Here is a 19530-nt window from a genome sequence, read left to right on the forward strand (position 1 = left end):
TCGAATTTTGATCCGCTGCTTGTGATTGGAAAAAGTAATACTTCTTTTGATTGGTTAAATAAAACACTTCCTTCTATTGGTGAAAGTTTGAAAACATTTGAATATATTAAGAGACGTAATTGGTTAGTTGAATTCTTTGTTTCTTTTGATTGGTTTAAAGAACAAAGGAACCTTTGTTTTCAACAAGACGGAGGTGCACGATGTTGCCATAGTCAATGTAAACAACTCAATTGCCTCAAAAAGCCATGTGCAAACATTGGTAATCCTGCCGTTTTATTACCGTCTTTATTGATTATTTAGCACATTTGACGAAACCATAGACATAGGGATCGTATGAATCCGTTAAATGGCTGAGATCAAGCCAAGAGAAATCGAAGAAGACGCTGAGGAAGTGGCCATTGATCTAACGGATCCAAATTCCGTTGCAGAAAATTTAGATTCATTGAGCGAAGAACAGATTGAAGCGCTTATTCAGAAGGCACTAGACATCAACAAAAGATTGAAGAGTTGTTTGCCCAAGGAAGAGAGAAAAAAAGTAAAGCTTGAGGAAAAAACATCACGAGAATTCCCCAGCAAGAACGAATGCGATCTTCATGGCTCCCGGACAGTTCTCCCTCCGATTCGAAAAAGTTCATCTTTAGTTGGAAAAGATGAAGTCATGAAGGATTTAAGACACAACTGCGAAACGATGGGAAAAGTACGATTAAATTGAATAGGCAACGCTGAAGCAACGGCGGTCACTTCCTATTTACTCATGGTAAGAATATGTTATCCATTTTTTTCTGCCGAGTCATATGATCAACTACACATCACGAGTTTGAAATCAATACTCAGTTTGGAAAGGCTGTCTCTATATATTTGAGAATAAAAAATGGTGGCCAACAAATCTTCTATCCAGTGTTTCTAAGTTTAAGCTGCCTAGTTATTTATCCATTCAATTTTTATAGTTTATATTTTTTCATTCGTTCATTTATTCAATTATTCCCTTTTTCCCATTCATCTTCTGTTCTTGTTACAGGTTTAATGAAATACCATCAGAATCAAGTTGTTCACTTCAAAAGTTTCCTCTGAATAATAAACAGCATGAGCAACAACAGAGTAGCCCATGAATGATATGCAGTAGCTTTTTATAGGCTCTATCTATAGAATGAGCCATCATGAACAAAAGAAGTCATTATAATGATTAAGTATGTAAAAAAAAGGTACATGTGCACACATGCTGTGTTCTGTTATACATGTAAAACTCTCCAGAATTGGTGGAACATGAAAGGAGTGTTGAAGAAGAAGCATGGCACAATATGGTGGAGTGATCCTTAACACTTACATGTTCTGCCAATCTCCAAGTGCTTTATAACTGAACAACACACTTCCTCATTAAATTCATAATGGTTGAGCTATAATTAGTATTTTTTTGATCAATGAAAAAAGAAAAATATTTGCAAGTTGTGGGTGTGCAGAAAGCAGTTTTTGGAGTCCCAGTAGCCTGCAAAGCAGGCATTCTTGTGGATTTGAGGGAAAACCATGGTTTTGGGGGAACTTTGAAAATTTGGAATGAGCGAGAATTGAAACCAAGAATTGAAGCTAGGTCCCATTTTTTTCGCAGACAAGTTGTCAAAACAGGAACCCCAAAACCCCAATTCTTCCATCACAAGAATGCCTGCTTTGCAGGCTAGAGACGAGAAGTTATGTATCTTTCCATGGAGAGGGAAACTGAAATTTGGCAAACAACAAACCATAGCAAATTTTACTGAGAAAGGGTGGGGGTTCATTATTGAAAACTCTTCCAACAGCAACATTCATCCAAATATAAAGGAAACAGTTATTATCTATTAACTATGAAGATTTTTAAACTGTAAATTTTTTTAAAATTTTATCTGTATTACAATATATAGATACTTAACAAATCAAATATAAAATTATTGTATAAAACAGCACAACATGGATACTATGGATCCCACCGAACTGTGACAGAACATCAAAAATTCGTACCGCTACCTTGCCCACATTATTTTGTCTGCTGTGAAGCCCACTTTGTTTTCAGTCTCTGGATTTCAAATATATTTACCTCCGTTTTTGAGTTGCATTAGTCTTCCTCATGGAGACAAAAGTGGGCGTGGTAGCAGTACAAATTTTTGATGCGCTGACACAGTGCAGTGAGATCTGTTAAAGAAATAGAAAATGTGCACGCCTGCTGTGTGCAGTTATAGAGCATGCAAGGGTTGGCAGAACATGAGAGAAGTGTTAGGAGAAGCACAACACGTAGCGGAGTGCTTCTCTGCACTTCTCAAGTGTTCTGCCAATCCCCAAGTGCTTTATAACTCCACACAGTTCTTTATTTCTCTTATAAAATGTGCACGAGCGTGCTGTGTGCTGTCATAAAGCACATGCTCGCAACCAATCAGAACCCAAGATTTAGAATAGCTCTTTTATAAAGTATTATGGCAATTGTCTATTTTAACAATTTCTTCATAAATTATTAAAGTTGGTTTTCAAGAAAGAACTATTATCATGTAATCATATTAACATCTTTTATGTGTAGCGTTTTTTATAATAAACTATACCTTCATAAGTGTAAATGGATATTATCTTAATGTCACTAGATTTATCATTATCATACTATAAAAAATAATGTACATTTTAGTTTACTTATTTTTAACATTAGAAAAATTAAAGTTTTACAGCTTAAAGTTATATATGTTTGAAAGACTATGAAGAAAACCATTCACAAAGTAGGTGAACAAAAGTGTTCAAGTGCACACAACCAGGAAGGTGGATCCAGGAATTTTTGCAGGGGGGGTGACTATTACAAAGGTTCTAACAGGTATGTGAGGAAAAGGGTGGCTTACTGAGGATAATATATTGCCCCCCCCTTACCACTCCTGGGTCTGCCCCTGACAACTATAAGCTAATGCAATCATGTGAATGAAATCTCACAAAGCACTCTTGAAAACCCAGTACTGAAAAATGGAACAGGGAAATAAAAGGAACTATCTAAAAAATACTCTGTTATTTTTGTTTGTTTTAATACTTACAGTACATTTCTATTGAATACATTACAGTTGGTTTCACAAAACTTCGGCCGCTGTAATTCCGAAGTTAGTTCCCAAGTTCTCCAAGTTGGTCCCGAACTTGCAAACCCCAATTATTGTGAAATTGGTTCAATCAGCCGTGACTTGTTTATGTCTAGAATTCAAATATATACTGGAATTGCTTCTCTAAGCCATATACTTTCTGAAAATTGTATTCCAGACAACGTACAGAGTCAAATTCCTTTTGTCGCAATAAAATTTACTTTGAAAATTGAATTTGAACGGTAGATTTGATGAGTTTTAGAAGCTACTGCATTATCAGTTTGAAAGATTGCCCACAACTGCCGGAACTTCATAGTGAAATCGATTACAAAGTAGTGAACTTGCGAACAAACTTCAGACACGGAGTGGCCGAAGTTTTATGAAATCAACTGTAAAGGAATTTTTTTTTAGAGTAGTCTAGCCTATAGCCTCAGTACCCAGTTTCCCAACATGCTTCCAACATGTTTTTTGTAATAAAAAATTTGTGCTCATGCACATTGGCTATATCAAAGTTAATGTTTCTTTTTACATAGCTATGATCTAGGAGATATAAAATACCCAGGTTAATCTGAGTCCTCATCCTCACCATAATCATTTGCTGCCTCACCTTTGAGAATAGAAATTGAAAATATCAATGGCGTTACAAATGTGTTTGAAGTATAAAAACTAGGGGCACACAATGCATATAGGAAAGAGGTTCAAGATGCTCTGAGACCCCAGTTTTTAAATATTGTATTACAGTGCAATGTGAAAGTATGACCATATTAATTATTTACACACAACTGTTTTCAGGCTTTCATACTTTAAACCAACACATTTCAATGTGAATCTAGCTGGTTTTACCAAATAAGGCATGCAAATGCTTATTTACAGCCAAAAGCCCATACAGAGAAGTATGCAAATACATCAAATATGATGTCATACTTTTGCATGTTGCACTGTAAATCTAAAAGTCATTTAAATGAACAGAGTGTGAGGTCAATTAAAGACCCCACCCAGCTACCCCACCATCCTCAAAGTGGCTGATTATGCCAGGGTTTTCAATACCAGCTTGCAGCTTGAGTAAGTGGCAAAACGTGATGAATAGACAGGGAGCAGCAAACGAATCTTTCTTATATTTTCCCTAAATTGTGGGGAACTTTAATCAAAATGGGTGGCAAGTTCATGTAAAATACCCAGAGAGATTTGCTGGCCACTATTGAAAACTCTGTTATACTCCTGGGAAAAGAAATATGAGAATTTAAGCAAAAGGTATAGGAAATAGAACAAAGATACCAACCTGCACTGCCTCGTAAGAGTTTACCAACATCAGCATCTCTTGCCAAGTCATATGGCAACTTTTTATCATTATTCTTTATATCTGTCTTTGCACCTTTCAAACAAATGAAACAAATATTAATTGTGATGATTGTTATTGAGTATAAAAATTCAACCAGTCATCTAGAACTGCAGCCACTTGTTTTGGATCATACATATATCATAATAATATTATTATATAGTAATCAAATTTATAATAAATTATTACTTAACAATATTATTCGCCAAAGGCCAAGTGATTATCAGTGGAATATTTTCTGAGCCACAAGTCTTCGAGTGGCAAGGTAAATATCACCATAATCACTGAGCCTGAGGGAAATAATTGTTTTTAAGTATGATTTTAGACAATAAATATCAGAAAAAAGTCGAAAATTTTCAAGCTTTGGAAAACCTCATAATCACTGGTTGTTGCTTGACCAATCACAGTTTGAGAAACTCTATATTCAAGTCTAAAATTAAACTTAAAATAAATAATCATAGATATACACTCTAAAATGCCTACCTTTTTCTAAAAGAAGTTCTACAATATCAGCATGGCCTTTCCATGAAGCAGAATGAAGGGGAGTATCTCCTAATTTATTCTGAAAATAAACGAGTGAATAAAAGGTTTGGTAAAAAAAATGAATGAGAGAATATGAAATTTAGAATAAGTGAATGCAAAAAGGAATTCATTGTGATTTAAATTTGTCTCTGGCTTCCCAAATTTACAACCCATATTCTTAAACAGACATTTCGGTCTAAATAGGACAGTATAACTGAAGTCGCTTGCAGGAAGGAACACTGATAAATAAATGAAACTTTAACTATAGGAATAAAGCTTCCAATTTATTTATATACAAATTAGGTACCTGTACATTTACTTGTACTCTGGGTTGACTAAGTAACATTTTTGCACATTCTGAAAGTAAACAAAACACAAAAAATAATCCAAAATTAGGCCAGAATTAAGTCATCTACTTTTATTATAGACTACATTTTTTCAATATATTTTGCCCTCACCTGAATTGTGAGTAACATATGTTATTAATGAGTTTCTCTTGCAGTCATGGACTGATCAAGAAACCATGTCTTATCTGACTTTGTGAGGTAATCATTCATTACTATACATTACCTGTGTGTCCCCCTTGCGCTGCCCAGTGCAATGGGGTTGAACCTGATTTATCCAGTCCATTGACAGATACCTTAATAATCAAATGATAAAAGCATTATGAAATTCAAAGAAGGAAAATCAAGTTTATTAAGTTTATTACTAGATGCTGTTATTAATTCATTTGATACTACTATTTTTTATTTTAATTTGCAATAGAGATCTATATGCTTACTTTGTTTTGAAGACACTCCTGCATAAATCCAATATTACCTTGCAACAAAATGAAATTATATTTATTTATTATAACAACAGTAGTTCTGCACAATTGCAAGTCAACCAGGGCCTAGTTGTACAAAGTTGTACAAAGCCTTGATAGCGCTATCCAAGGGATAAATCTTATCCAGTGGAAAAATTATTGGACAACAGCATCTTATTACACTGGATAAGGATTTATCCACTGGATAGAGCTATCCAGGCTTTCTACATGTACAAGCGGGTCCTGTTGTATATATCTTGATCTGGCACAATAACTGGCTTATTAGTATACCTCTTTTTGCTGCTTCATGAAGGGGGTTTTCAACTGATTCTGTGTGTTCTTCAACTAAAAAAACAAAGCATTTTAGAATAACTTTATTTGATTCTAAGTAATTATCACAGAATCAGAACTATTTTCTTTGTAACTCATGCATTCGTAAACAGAATAATATACCATTATAATCACTTCAGTTTGGAGCGTTTTTTTCTTAACTTTTTAAGATACTGAAAATCTAGAAAAGTGCAGAAGCTTATTAAGAACAAATATTTTGGTTTCCATCAAGGAAACAGACTTATGCAGATTGACTTTCATTTTAACAGCAGTATGAAACCCCATGCAAGACATATTAAATTACAAAATCTCTTAGTTTCCACCAAGGAAACAGACTTAATGCAGATTGACTTTTATTTTAACAGCAGTATGAAATCCAATGCAAGACTCATGAATGCTATATGGCTATATTTCAAAAAAGGATGGTGAAGGTTTTTAAAGTTGCAAATTGAAAGTTGCAAACCAAGCTCAAAATGCAATATGGATGAAATGCAAAATGCAACATAAATTTAATCAGCAAAAGATCAAAATAATGTGGAATATTTATACCAAATACACTTGGTGTGAACATTTTTTCTGGTATATAATATTTTTTCATTTGTGCTGACAGCATTTTCGTACATATAAATATAATGCATTTCAAGTTTAGTAAGCAAGATGCAAAAACAACTTCTTCAACCTTTTTTTTTTATAATAGCTGTATTACATTATATTCATATAACTTGATAAAATACCTGAGTGTTATGAATCTCACATTCTTATTGGATGGGAGTGTTAGCTTTATGAGTCAGCACAAAGCATGAGTGCGCACTTTCTTTTTTGTGATTCATATCCAAAATAACACTCTAATTTGTATTTTATAAAGAAAAAATCTTGCTTGCTGTACATGTGCTGTGGTGTGGAGTTATGAAGCACAAGGGGTATTAGCAGAACACTTGAGAAGTGTCGAGAAGCACTCTACTATGTGTCATACTTCTCCAAACACTTCTCTTGTGTTTTGCTAACCCCACATGCTTCATTTTATAACTTTATATATAAAACTACACACAGCATGCCACATGTTTTCTATTTATTCAATATTACATACCATAATTTGAAGGAATAAGTCCAGTTTTCTTGCCTACTTTAGCTTTCCACCACTGCCCGTCTCCCTAAAAATAGATATCATTGAAGCTTAGTGCGACTACAAAAACTATAAAAACAAAACTTGCTCCTTACATAATTTGAGGTGAAGGGGTAAGTAAAGTAAATTTATGCTGTCACTGATCAATGCATGTATGAAGACCAGTCCTATTTTTCAAATAATTGTCCCAAGGTATGACCACATATTTCACTTTTTAAGTGACAATATATTTATTTTTCTTTGTTACAACCAATAAGTAATTACATGTATGTATATCACTACAGTAAAACAATAACAAAATTCATTCTACAAGTATTTTGATCAAAACATCTAACACAAATTGAATGTTGAATTTTAGCTTATATGAACTCACAACTACAGCTGCTCTTTTTTTTTTTTTTTTTTTTCTTTTCTTTTTTTTTTTTTTTCGTGGTAAAAAATGTGTTTAGTTTCCATAGACATAGCTTTATTGTGTAATAACACAGATTAGGCTTTAGATATATTATGGATCGCCGCATTCTTGGTAGGTTATGTCATCATGCATGCATATTAATAGAAGTAACGATCCTAATCCAGACTTATACTTAACATAAATAAACCACACCTCCAGAAAATTAAAATAGATAAAGAAAGTACGATGCTAAAAGCATCAAGCTGACTTAAATATAAACACAAGTTTACGTTCGGTGCTCTAGGAATATATTTATATTTCGTTCAAATACCTAGGTAAGCTTATATTACTTCATCAGTTAGTAAACTAAGTTTACTTCCGGTTAAAACCCTTTTACCCATACATATCTTTGACAAGACTTTCTTTTGTGGTAATAAAAAATGCACTTAAGATCAATTAATAAAATAATTCAAATGATTTCAATGAAACTCCATCCATCTGCTATCGAAGCAAAATAATTATTTTTCTGGCTATAAGGCAGTGTAAACTTATTGAGCTTATACACCAAGCATATTTCAGCATTATTGCAGTTTCACTAGTTTCGAACTTCAGCAAAAACTAAAATATACCGAGAAAGAAAACCAAATATGGTACTTACTTTGTCAAGAATGTACAGAATATCACCTTCTTCAAAGCTTAGTTCGTCAGGCTAGAGAAATATTAAGGAAAACTTGGTTTGGCAAGAGTAAAAGAGTAAAAGACGTGATGCATTACATGACACAAACTGACCTGGGATGCTGTGTAGTTGTAGCAAGCTCGAACAACTTGTACTTGCCCTGGAAAGAAAGAACGAAAATTTCAATCGGCGATGACATTGATAAGGTGTTAATGTAGTCTTTAAAGGTGTAATTGCAAAAATCAGGGTTTACCTGGCCTGGGGATCGGAGGAGGAGGACGACTTGGAGCAGCACTCGACATCTTTGTGTTGTTGTGTTTGTTGGAAAAGAAAGGAACGATCTGCGCATGCTACCTCGACCACAGGTAGCCCAAAACTAGTGACTTTACGGATGCACTATCAATATAACTTAGAGTTGTCAGTACTCTTAAATTTGGTCATGACGGTCCTTTTTTCTTATGAGTATCTGTTTTAGAGAGGACAAAAGATAAGTAATAAGCTTTAAAGATGCTTTCAAGATTCAAGTAGGGTTTGCTATGTCAAGAGGTACACACGCACAGCGGTTATTCACAACAAAACAAAATGGCGGACGAGAATGACAAGACACACTTTGATGCATCGTAAGAGCTTTCTTCTAAAATAATTCATATATCACTTTAAAATGGATACTTTAGAAACAATACACGCCGTTACTGTTGGCAACCGTTGTTTCGCGCACATTTACGATAATCTGGAAGTTCAGGAATTGCTTGAGTTGGAAGTCCATGTCGAGGTTAACAGCAGCGTCCGAAGAACGACTGAAAGACTTCTTCTTAAGCTTACAACTATCTACAGGCTTTTCCAGCTTATCTTGTCAAGAAGGAGAACATGCGGGAAACTTTATGATATTTGCTATTATTTGATAAATAATAATATAATTAGGAAACTCGTTTCATGTTTGGAAGACACGGATTATCACGTTGTCTTTATGACTGCTAAGGCCATTTCTTCATTGATGTTATCAGTTCCCTTGGTTTCCACAGCTAAAACTCAACTGGAAGGGCTTTTTCAGAACTGTAACGATTCCGAATGGAAATATCTTTATGTAATTAGTATTTTAAAGCATATTCTTGAGAGTCGTGCTGGCGATGACGCTCATAACGTGAGAATGCATTCCCAGAAGTCGTTAATTTGCAACTGCGTTAACAGTGAACCGCTGTCGTTTGGAAACGAACAGAAGAGCAGTATTGAACTTCTAGACTTTATCGTGACACGAGAATGGATGTCTATTTTGCCTTCGTATGTTCCCCTTTGGAATGAAATATTTGTGGGATGCATTGATGATATCACCGAAAATCCAAACTCTACAGCAGTGGATCTTCTAGAATATCATTCAAAACTAGCTTCCAGTACTCATGAAAGAAATGTTGTTGGCTGCTTTGATATCTCTTCAAGAAGTGAACAAGTCTTTGTGTCATTCCTTAGCTTTGTAGCAGAGTTCCTTAATTGGACATTCAGATCTTGCTGTAACGTAGACCCACAAAAAGATGTCATGGGTGGAATTATTTTTGAAAATTTAGAATCCAAAAAGGAGATGTTCTTACTGAACATCATAGGAGTAATGCCTCATTTTCTCCATGTTAAGGAACTTTCTTCAGGAGTTTGGAAAGCAATACTACAATTATTGTCTTTTTCTCTAAACACAAGCACATCAATACAGAACCCCCATCATTGCCAACAACAAACCCTGAGTTACAAGTATATCCTTCATTCAGCTACAGCATTTATCTGTACTGTTAACAGTGGTATCCTGGACAATTTTCCAACACATGCAGGTTTCGAGGGTTTTGGAGGGAGCTTAGTGAAACCAGTTAAAGAAAAACAGATAATAATTTGTCAAACTAGAGGTCCTAATACTGGTGTTTTCAGGCAAGCTTCTTTGTTGGTTGTACAGGCAGCACTGGTTTTGTTGAATACTTGTGAGAACTACAAAGATGGTATGTTTTTCTTTTAAAAACTTTGTAAATCAAATATTTTGTTATGACGTATTTTGTTATGACGTATTAACAGACATTTTTTTCTCATTAACAGCTCAACTTAGCCAAGACATATTCAAAGCTATAAATATCTGGTATGGTGCTTTGCTCAAGGTAGGAGCAAATGACCATGGCATCCGGGAGGCATACCAGAAAGTATCAAGTAACTATGACAACCAAGAGGCATTTCACAAACAACCAAGTTTGATTTTGATGGACGTTTTTGCTGATCAAGATGATGAAATGATTCATATTATGTTGCTATTACTGCAGTTGTTCAAAGTTTCAAGGTAAGAGTCTTTACAATATCAGAAAAATAAAGATTGTCTCGCTGAAACATGACGAGCTACACGGCTTAGTTACCGGCGTGAAGCAGCACTTTCAAAGTGCTGGTCTCAGATTTCATTTCTATTCATTGCATAGGGAATACTTGCGTAATGCATGTCATCGTACGGATTAACACAGCATGAGCACATAGCATGCCACTATCAATAGACTGTGCATTACATCACTGAAACAATATTTACGTCGTTATAAGATATCATGTGACTCTACTGTGGCGCTTTATTTGAAAGGGTCACTGAGAACGTTTCGATGAACTATTGCCCAAGATCAAAGGATTTCAGGTTTTTCTTACACATTATAACTGCCTATCTAACCCTTTTGCTGTTATTTTATGTATGTGATGTGCGTTTATTGTCTTTGTATTAGATCTGTAGGCAGCATTTATGCTTAGGTACTTGTAACCTGTATAATTTGCATGCTTACTTAGATCACTGTGTTTTGGGATAGATCTGTAGGCGCATTTATACTTAGGTACTCGTATACCTGTATAATTTGCATGCTTACTTAGATCACTGTTGGTGCCTTGTAATAGATCTGTAGGCACATTTATACTTGGGTACTCGTATACCTGTATAATTTGTATGTTTACTTAGATCACTGTTCGTGCCTTGTAATAGATCTGTAGGCACATTTATACTTAGGTACTCATATACCTGTATAATTTGCATGCTTACTTAGATCACTGTCCTTGTTATGTACTAGATCTGTAGGCACATTTATACTTAGGTACTCGTATACCTGTATAATTTGTATGCTTACTTAGATCACTGTGTTTTGTGATAGATGTGACTCTGTTTCTGTTTTTTACATAATACGTCTGTTCTTAGCTTGTGTTGCTGGTGTTGTTCTTTTGGGAGCGGGTCAAAGGTATATATTTTCATAAATGTTTATTTCAATCAAATTGTTTCATTGGCATTTTTAATGCTACAGGTAATAAGTGATTATATGACAAGTATATTATGTTTTGGGTGTCTTATTGGGACTTTCATAGCCGAGCGACATGGTTTATAACTCTAAATAGATCGAGTGTAGGCATATTTACAGATGCTTGATGTTTTTGCCTGGCATTCGTCATCTTGACATCAAGGAAATTGGATTAACTATTATCTGTAGCAACCAAGACTACATGCTGTTTACCGTAAAATGGGCTCTCCAGCTCGTCATGTCATTAAAAAATATGCCTAAAGCTAATCCTTGCAATTAGGAACAAAAATTTAAGAAAATACATCATATTCTTGTTATACATCAAATTTTCATTGTTGTTTTTGTAGGGAGCCAGCTTACCAAGATGCCACAGCCATCCTGGACACCATAAACCCACACCTTGTTTTCCAGGCATTCTTAAAGGTTATTGATTTTGATTATTCAGTCTTACTGGATTTTCTCATCTCATCTGAGACTGTCTTTCTTGAGTATCTGATGCAATATCTCCACTTCGTTCTACAAGACTGGCAAGACTTTTGTCAAAACTGCAACCATTTATTTGAAAGCACTATAATTACCGATGTCCAATCAGAAACTAAACAAACCTTAAGAGAATGTCAGCAAATTCAGCATGATAAGGGCAGGGAGATTTCCAATCCACCAGATGGTAAACCGGCTTCTTTTCCAGAAGGAATAATGGCTTGCAATCATGCTAACTCTGGGGATGTATCAACTATATCTTCACTAAAGGGTTTGGATGGCCTTTCAAATATCTTATCTGCTTATGGAAGTGATACTGAGGACGATGGTGATGAGGAGGAGGAGGACGAAAATTTTACATATATAAGGCAGAGCTATCCTGATGACCGACAAGGACATTTAGAAGATGTTGATATCCATAATAGCAATACAAAAGTTAGCATATCTAGCTATGATAATGCTGATCATACCTACATATTTAGTGGCGTTAAGGTAGAGATAAATAACGATTTTAATAATTATACGGGCCGTGCATGTGATCGTGAAAGGAATTATAGTAATGAAGGCGATAACTGTGTTGTCTATAATAGTGCATGGAAGGATGAAAAGAATAAGGACGATAATGATGTTAATGATATTAATATGGGTATTGCTTGCATCGATGATATGAATCATGGTGATGGCGACGATAAACAAATGCCTTGCCTTGCTCGTGGAATGGTCACAGATGATGTTGATGTTAATGAAGGGGATGTCGATGATGATGTTATTGACGATGACGAACACGATGAGATCAGCAGTTCCTGTGGCATTCAATTACAAAGTGATGGTATGTGCACGATGTTGGAGAAGATCATGTCAACACTTATCCACACTAGAATTGCTGCTGAACGACTAAATGAGGGGTCCCTCTTTCCCTACCAAGTGAAACCACTGATAAATGCCATGAAAAGAGTTGAGAACCTGTATGATGGATGTTGAAAACAAAACATTGAACTCAGTATAGTAATAATACTCTTCGAAACGTAGTCTTCTTTAAAATAAAGAAAACGCAAAATAAAAATAAAAAAGAACAGGACGCTGTTACTAGGAGCCTGCATCCACATCAGGGATTACATGAATTGATAGCCTTGGGTTCCATACAATCCTGAACTAGCACATTCTCCGATCAGGAGCCTATTAGTAGGAGTGCCCGTCTACCATTCTATGACTGTGAAACCAGTATAATCCCAGATCAGGAACCCATTACTAGGAGTGTCCGTCTACCATTCTATGTCTGTGAAACCAGTATAATCCCAGATCAGGAACCCATTACTAGGAGTGCCCGTCTACCATTCTATGTCTGTGAAACCAGTATAATCCCAGATCAGGAACCCATTACTATTAATGTCTCTTTTACTCCAAGGAAGGACTAGCTTCCGAAACGTCGGTAATTTTTTCATCTTTTCACGGTGTAAAATTTACCCTTTTATCATTACTGTTTCATTAGAAACACTGACGAAGCTCACACTAGTTTTTAGCTAGTTATCTCTTCTTAACCCATTACTAGGAGTACCCGTCTCAGACCCAGTATATTCCCAGATCCCATTACTGGGAGTGCCCCGCTCTCTCACAGAAAGCCTCGTTAAGTAAATATAGGGCACTGTTTTGACTATAATAAAAAAGGCCATTGAGATTTTCGAGGATGAAACTACGTGCAGAGAACCATACGAATGGAGTTGTTTTTTCAAGTTTATTCGTCTTTGCGTGGAATCATGATATTGAAAAACATCCTTGAAATCCTGACCTTAAGATGTGCCGATCAGGGTCAGTAAAACATTAAAGTTGAAGGCTTTAATTGCTGGGCTCAGTTGGCATTTGAAAAGGGTGGAAATGTGAAGGCGGTAATTGAACAAGTACGGCTCAATTATCTTAGATGTTATTATAGGTTCTATTTGTAGACTGCTCTAAAGATATATAGCAATCAAACAATATATAGTTAACTCTGCGGTGGCCCCTATTAAAAACATAATGTGTCTGAACTAAATCAACCGGATTTTTAGCTTCCGCTCTCTCAACATTTCTGCTTATGGTCATGAGTTCATAGTTGTTGGACCGCAATATAGTCGCGCGTCTGCGCATCTCTATTATCCATTTGTTGGACTTGGAACGCATGCACCACATCTCTTTTCTCGTCTAAATGTTGTTGGACCGCACTACTGTTACGCGTCTGCGCATCTCTATTATCCATTTGTTGGACTTGGAACGCATGCACCATATCTCTTTTCTCGTCTAAATGTTGTTGTACCGCACTACAGTTACGCGTCTGCGCATCTCTATTATCCATTTGTTGGACTTGGAACGCATGCACCATATCTCTTTTCTCGTCTAAATGTTGTTGTACCGCACTACAGTCACGCGTCTGCGCATCTCTCTTATCCATTTGTTGGACTTGGAACGCATGCACCATATCTCTTTTCTCGTCTAAATGTTACGTATACATGAAAAATCATACACACTATTGAAGTCTTTAATGTTGATGTCAGTATAATGCCGAACTATTGATAGTCATCTTGTTTAGTTGAAAAAGTGTTGAAGTAGACCGTGTTGCATATCATTGACGGCTGACTTGAGTCGAGTTTTTTTCTAAAAACTTCTTTACCTTATAGGCGTAATGTTTTCCCATTTCAGACCAAGTGTCAATCCCTTAGGGCCTGTTTCCTTCTGCGCATATAGCTCGACTCCTCGCGCGCCCCCTCTGAGTTTATGAGGTATAAGATGAGTACTCTAGAATAAGGACTGGCGACGATCCGAATGAGACATTCTTCACCTGATATTGAAAGTACAGGATGAAGATATTTAATGATGTATTGATTTGTTTTGTTTTATTGGGCTTCATTTATTTTATGCAATTTGCGCATTACGTCAACGACGTGTACCCTTAATATCGTAAAGGATAACTAACTGTAGCACGTACGAATCAATGATATATCTATCTGGGGTCTCGGATTTAATTTCTCAACCATAAACCAAAGCATGGCATGTTTGCATGTGATGTCTTCCTTGATTCGAGGGTTTTCTAGTCTCCTCAGCAGCCGTCATTAGTTTCGGTTCCAGATCCTCACGGACCCTCTCCACTAGTGAGGATCTGGGATCGAAACTTATGAAGGCTGCGAAGGAGACTAAAAGGGTTTTCAAGTCTACCGCGAGTTTTCGTAGTCAGCACTAAACGCAGCTATTGCTAATTTTCAATCATTCCCAAGAGAATGAAATAACAAAAGACACGGCGGCCATGTTGGATGATATAACAAAAGAGCCTAATGACGAATCTTTTGTTAAATTCATCCAACATAGCGGCTGTGAAAACCATCAAATTAACCTATTTCACTATGACGTCACATCAAAACAATCTATTGTTTAAACGCAAAGGATTATGGTCGTCGGAGGGGGTCAAATCAGCGCAAATTCACCGAAAATTGTTCTAATACCCGTATCAATCCACGAAGAGAAGTAGAATAGCCAGCAAATGCTCAGAATATTTTTTAGTACATATTAACACATATTATATCTGAAAACCAGGCCATTTTAGATTAAACTGTTTCACTAGAAGCAAATTTTGTTGAATTTCCTATTGGATTTGGCGATTTTATCCCCCACATAAACAAGCAGTGACGTCATAGTGAAAAGGGCAATTGAAATTCCCTGCGATGTGTACCTAAAAGCTAGCCATGTCTTGACTAAGATCAGTCCATAGATCATAATTTCAGGACAGAATGAAATAGTTTGATAACGCGAACATGAATATCACTGTTTTCCAAGAGTTATATTAAGACCAAGGTCAAGAAAGTCATTGGACATATGTTGGACATATGGAGGTATGGTTTATATATAGAAAGTATTTGCCACAACAGGTAATATGTGATGTGACTAACGAATTAAAGCTGATTGAGCTCATTTCTCAACGCGGTTTGGCTTAGCACAGTTCTGGAAATTATTCTCGTTATCATCAGTAATTTATCACATCGGTTCGACAGTTTGAGAATTAGCGCGCGACAAAAGTGAAAAGTGATTAATTCCTGTGATGCGGCTTCTTGGAAATAGTAACAAGTTGTCCGGCTTTTCTTGTCTCGTCAGCTGGTATCAGTCGGTTTAATGACCAGTAAATAGATTTTAATTAATCACTCCCATGTACCGGTAAGCTTTGTATGTACTATTTTTAAAATAATTAAAGAAAGATAAATTGCAGTGGACAGCGGCTGGTCGAGTTGGAAAAAAAATGGTTTATATAACTAAGTCATTTACATGATAGAGGGACTCTACGAAACTATATTTGTCGGAATAACAAAAATAACAACTTTAGTATATTCATAACGAGTTTATTTGTTCGCATGCGGGCAAAAGTGTCCGCCATATTGATGCTTTGCAAGCATTCCCAAGAGAGTTAATTAAAAGACAAAAGCATGGTGGCGTTAACGATGAATGCTAATAAGAAATATTTGTCAAATGGCAATAAAATGATGGCCGCTATGACGTAACGTGCAATCGAAGAATTAGAAAACTAAGGCTCAGGTCAAGGGGGAACTAAGGTCAGGTCAGGGGGAGTCTTATAGGAGCTGACCAAAAGACGAACAACAAAACAAAATGTCAACTATTGGTTTGCATCATTTAATATCATCATCAGCATCATCATTGTTATTATTATTATCATTATTATTATTATTTTCATTGGAAATATATTGGTCTTCTGTGATACAATCATTTTGAAATATTAAATAAGCTATATAGTGCACTTTTTTGGAAGAGATAGAAAACGAGCGCGCGTGCTATGTTGAGTTACACAAGCACGCGGGAAATTGCGTGAGTCAGAGAGAAGTGCTAGGAGAAGCACGAGCCGTAGACGAGTGCTTCTCGGGACTGACTTCTCGAGGGCTCACGCAATTTCCCAAGTGCTTGTATAACTCAACATAGCACAAGCAAGGCGAGTTTTCTATCCCTTTTATAAAACAACTAAGATATAACTAACGATTAACTCAAAAGAAATGATAAAAAACATAAGAAACAAACAAAACATACATCGCCCTTGCGTTGTTGACGTCATTTCCTCACGATCTATGTTGAGTTATAGGAAACGGGATTTGAGCAATTAGAGCGCGCTTTATATCTTAGTTATTTTATAATAAATATTACAACATTATCATTAGCACTATCTTTCTTTCAGTGATATTTCCCTCTTGCAATATAGCTGCAAGCCATGTTGTGCGTAAAGATCAATCTTGTCTGATGGTAAACCAAGCCATCATGAAGCACCGACTGATAGTCGCCATGTTCTTGATCTTTATTTAGAGCTTTACATAACAGTCACGATGGTGTAAACCGCAGGGCCTTTAGGTTAAGTTACTGCGGTCGGCGACACCCGGAAAAAACCTTAGCGCATGCTTGCACTTCAGCACGTTTTCTAAGAATTTTGAAGAGTTTGAGTGAGGAAATAAATGTTTTTTTTCCAAGTATACAAAAAAGCTCGAGAGTATACTTTTGTCAGACCAAGATACTGTATTAACAAACACAATATGAAAGAATTAGTCTTAAGTTTCAAGCATGGACACTAAGTTTCGACATTTTGTGAAGTCCAATTTTTAAGGCATGTTTGAAAGTCAAATTTACTTATGTTTTGACTAATTTGCATACGGATTCAGAGCATGCGCAGACGTTTTTCACTCGTGTCGCGGTCGCCTACTTTTAGAATCTGATACTATATATGGCATCATTTCTAGGAATTCAATATTATAAGAGCATTCCTTATCTTTTTGGATCAGCTTCAGCTGATGCGGCCGACAATTTCGAATTTGCGAAAGACGTGAGAAAAACTCAGTCACGTTCGTAGTTTCTGTATACAAAATAATTCCGTAGCTAGAGGCCAATTCATTCACTACGTATACATTTCCTGATATCCTTGTAAATAATCAGCTCTCAAAATCCGCTCAACGCGCCTTTATGACCAAGTGAAAGAGCCAGTTGATTGTGATCGATTACACTCACAATTTAGCCAGCTGTTTGACCAGATCGCCACATTGAGATCAATGATATTCCAGGTTTTATTTCACTAGCTCGTTGTTCAGTGTCGTGTTTACGGCCACCATGCTGAATCTACTCTCGAGCAGGAACAAATAAACTTTCGTGGTGAAAAGGGAATATATTTCTCGATTATTTTAGCACCTGACAGGGACTCGAATGACAACTTAATAAATGAAATTTCACATCCCACCTTGTAAAACAAAGCAAAACTTGTACGATGATAAATATTGAAACAAGATGTAGGATAAAGAAAATTTTATCGGATGTCCAAGTTAGCTTTGATATCATCGCTAACTGTTTTGTATGGCGGCTGAAAAGGGCAAACTTACGAAGGAACAAAGACCCTAGCGCGCGCCTTGGACAGGCTTAGTATGAATAACAAAGAGTGTATCAGATCGAATTCATCTTCATTTGCCTATGCAGTTCCAAGCCTTCTGCCTTCTCAGTTCCTTCTGCCTTCTCAGCTCTGCAGTAAAACCAATCCTTCTATGAAAAACTACGCCTAGAGCTTAAAACCCGTGGCAATGAATCTTAAATTTTTCACCTGCAATGTGTATGTGCGGGCAAGCGTTTTTAGTGTATACGTCTTGAGGTATAGTCCTCTTTTTCTCAATTTCAGTCCCCAGAACTGATCATGAATTACAATAAAAACTACTCTGGTACAGTGGAAACTGGACTGAAAGCACCCAAAATAACCGTACATAACCTAAGCATGTTTGATCTATCTTTAACATTGATCAGTGACAGGAAAGAAATCATCGGTTTCCTGAATGACAACATTTTTTCTTCTTCTTTAATGCAAACAAATTAACACACTACTAGTGAACGGATATAATTAATATTGATCAAAGTTAGTGAAGCAGTACTTATATAGGATATTTGTTTTAGCTCTTACATGTAAAATTTCTTTGCAATGCTTTGCTATCCAAGTTTCCCTTGTTTCTTTCTTTCTTTCTTTGGTTTTCCTTTTATCCATGACTTAATTAAAGTTATTAATTTATTTTAAGTCCACCAGTTACACGAGAATGGCCCTAGACAAGAGAAAATGACCATTTTTTCGTTGATTATTTTCTCTTGGCCTAGAAGTCCATAGAAGCCGGAATAGTAGAACGAGTGTAATAATCTTAGTTTATTTTCATATATTGCTGTGGTTAATATAATTACATAAATACCATTTCAGACTTAGATTCATTCTTTTTAACATTGTAACTAGTAAGTCAAAGTTAAAATCAGTCCCAAAAAAAAAAACAATGTTTGACAGCTTTGTCTTGGTCCAATCACCACTAAACTGATATGATGTACTAGAAAAAAATCAAGATTTTTAAGGGGATTTTTTTAAATTTTTATTATTTAAATTTTTTTATTAATTAAACTATATAATTACACGCCTTTTTTCTTTTTTTTTTTTCTTTTTAGACCTATGTAATAAAGATATCTCCGTAAGCACTTCAGTTATTCAAA

At 35.8% G+C, this 19530-nt stretch overlaps 3 protein-coding genes across 3 annotated transcripts; 2 read left to right on the forward strand and 1 right to left on the reverse strand.

The window, feature by feature from the left end:
- The first annotated feature begins 165 nt into the window (after positions 1 to 165).
- On the forward strand, positions 166 to 1711 carry LOC148906348 (uncharacterized). The gene is made up of 2 exons (XM_089038264.1): positions 166 to 757; positions 1019 to 1711. The coding sequence occupies exon 1, from the start codon at positions 347 to 349 to the stop codon at positions 710 to 712; it is 366 nt and encodes a 121-aa protein (XP_088894390.1). The 5' UTR covers positions 166 to 346; the 3' UTR covers positions 713 to 757; positions 1019 to 1711.
- A 131-nt stretch (positions 1712 to 1842) lies between these two features.
- On the reverse strand, positions 1843 to 8603 carry LOC116295876 (osteoclast-stimulating factor 1). The gene is made up of 11 exons (XM_031703832.2): positions 8508 to 8603; positions 8368 to 8414; positions 8237 to 8287; positions 7152 to 7215; positions 6026 to 6079; positions 5711 to 5748; positions 5500 to 5569; positions 5237 to 5286; positions 4891 to 4969; positions 4351 to 4443; positions 1843 to 3678 (listed from the first exon to the last, which is right to left on the reverse strand). Exons 1-11 carry the CDS (start codon positions 8554 to 8556, stop codon positions 3635 to 3637), a joined length of 639 nt encoding a protein of 212 aa, XP_031559692.1. The 5' UTR covers positions 8557 to 8603; the 3' UTR covers positions 1843 to 3634.
- A 103-nt stretch (positions 8604 to 8706) lies between these two features.
- LOC116295875 (uncharacterized) lies at positions 8707 to 14041 on the forward strand. Its single transcript, XM_031703831.2, has 3 exons — positions 8707 to 10230; positions 10325 to 10559; positions 11886 to 14041. Exons 1-3 carry the CDS (start codon positions 8916 to 8918, stop codon positions 12997 to 12999), a joined length of 2664 nt encoding a protein of 887 aa, XP_031559691.2. The 5' UTR covers positions 8707 to 8915; the 3' UTR covers positions 13000 to 14041.
- The last annotated feature ends 5489 nt before the right edge of the window (positions 14042 to 19530 follow it).

The sequence above is a fragment of the Actinia tenebrosa genome, unplaced genomic scaffold, assembly GCF_029948245.1.
Source record: "Actinia tenebrosa isolate PJP-AT-01 unplaced genomic scaffold, QUT_ActTen_1.0 PGA_scaffold5__44_contigs__length_20552954, whole genome shotgun sequence".
NCBI lineage: Eukaryota > Metazoa > Cnidaria > Anthozoa > Actiniaria > Actiniidae > Actinia > Actinia tenebrosa.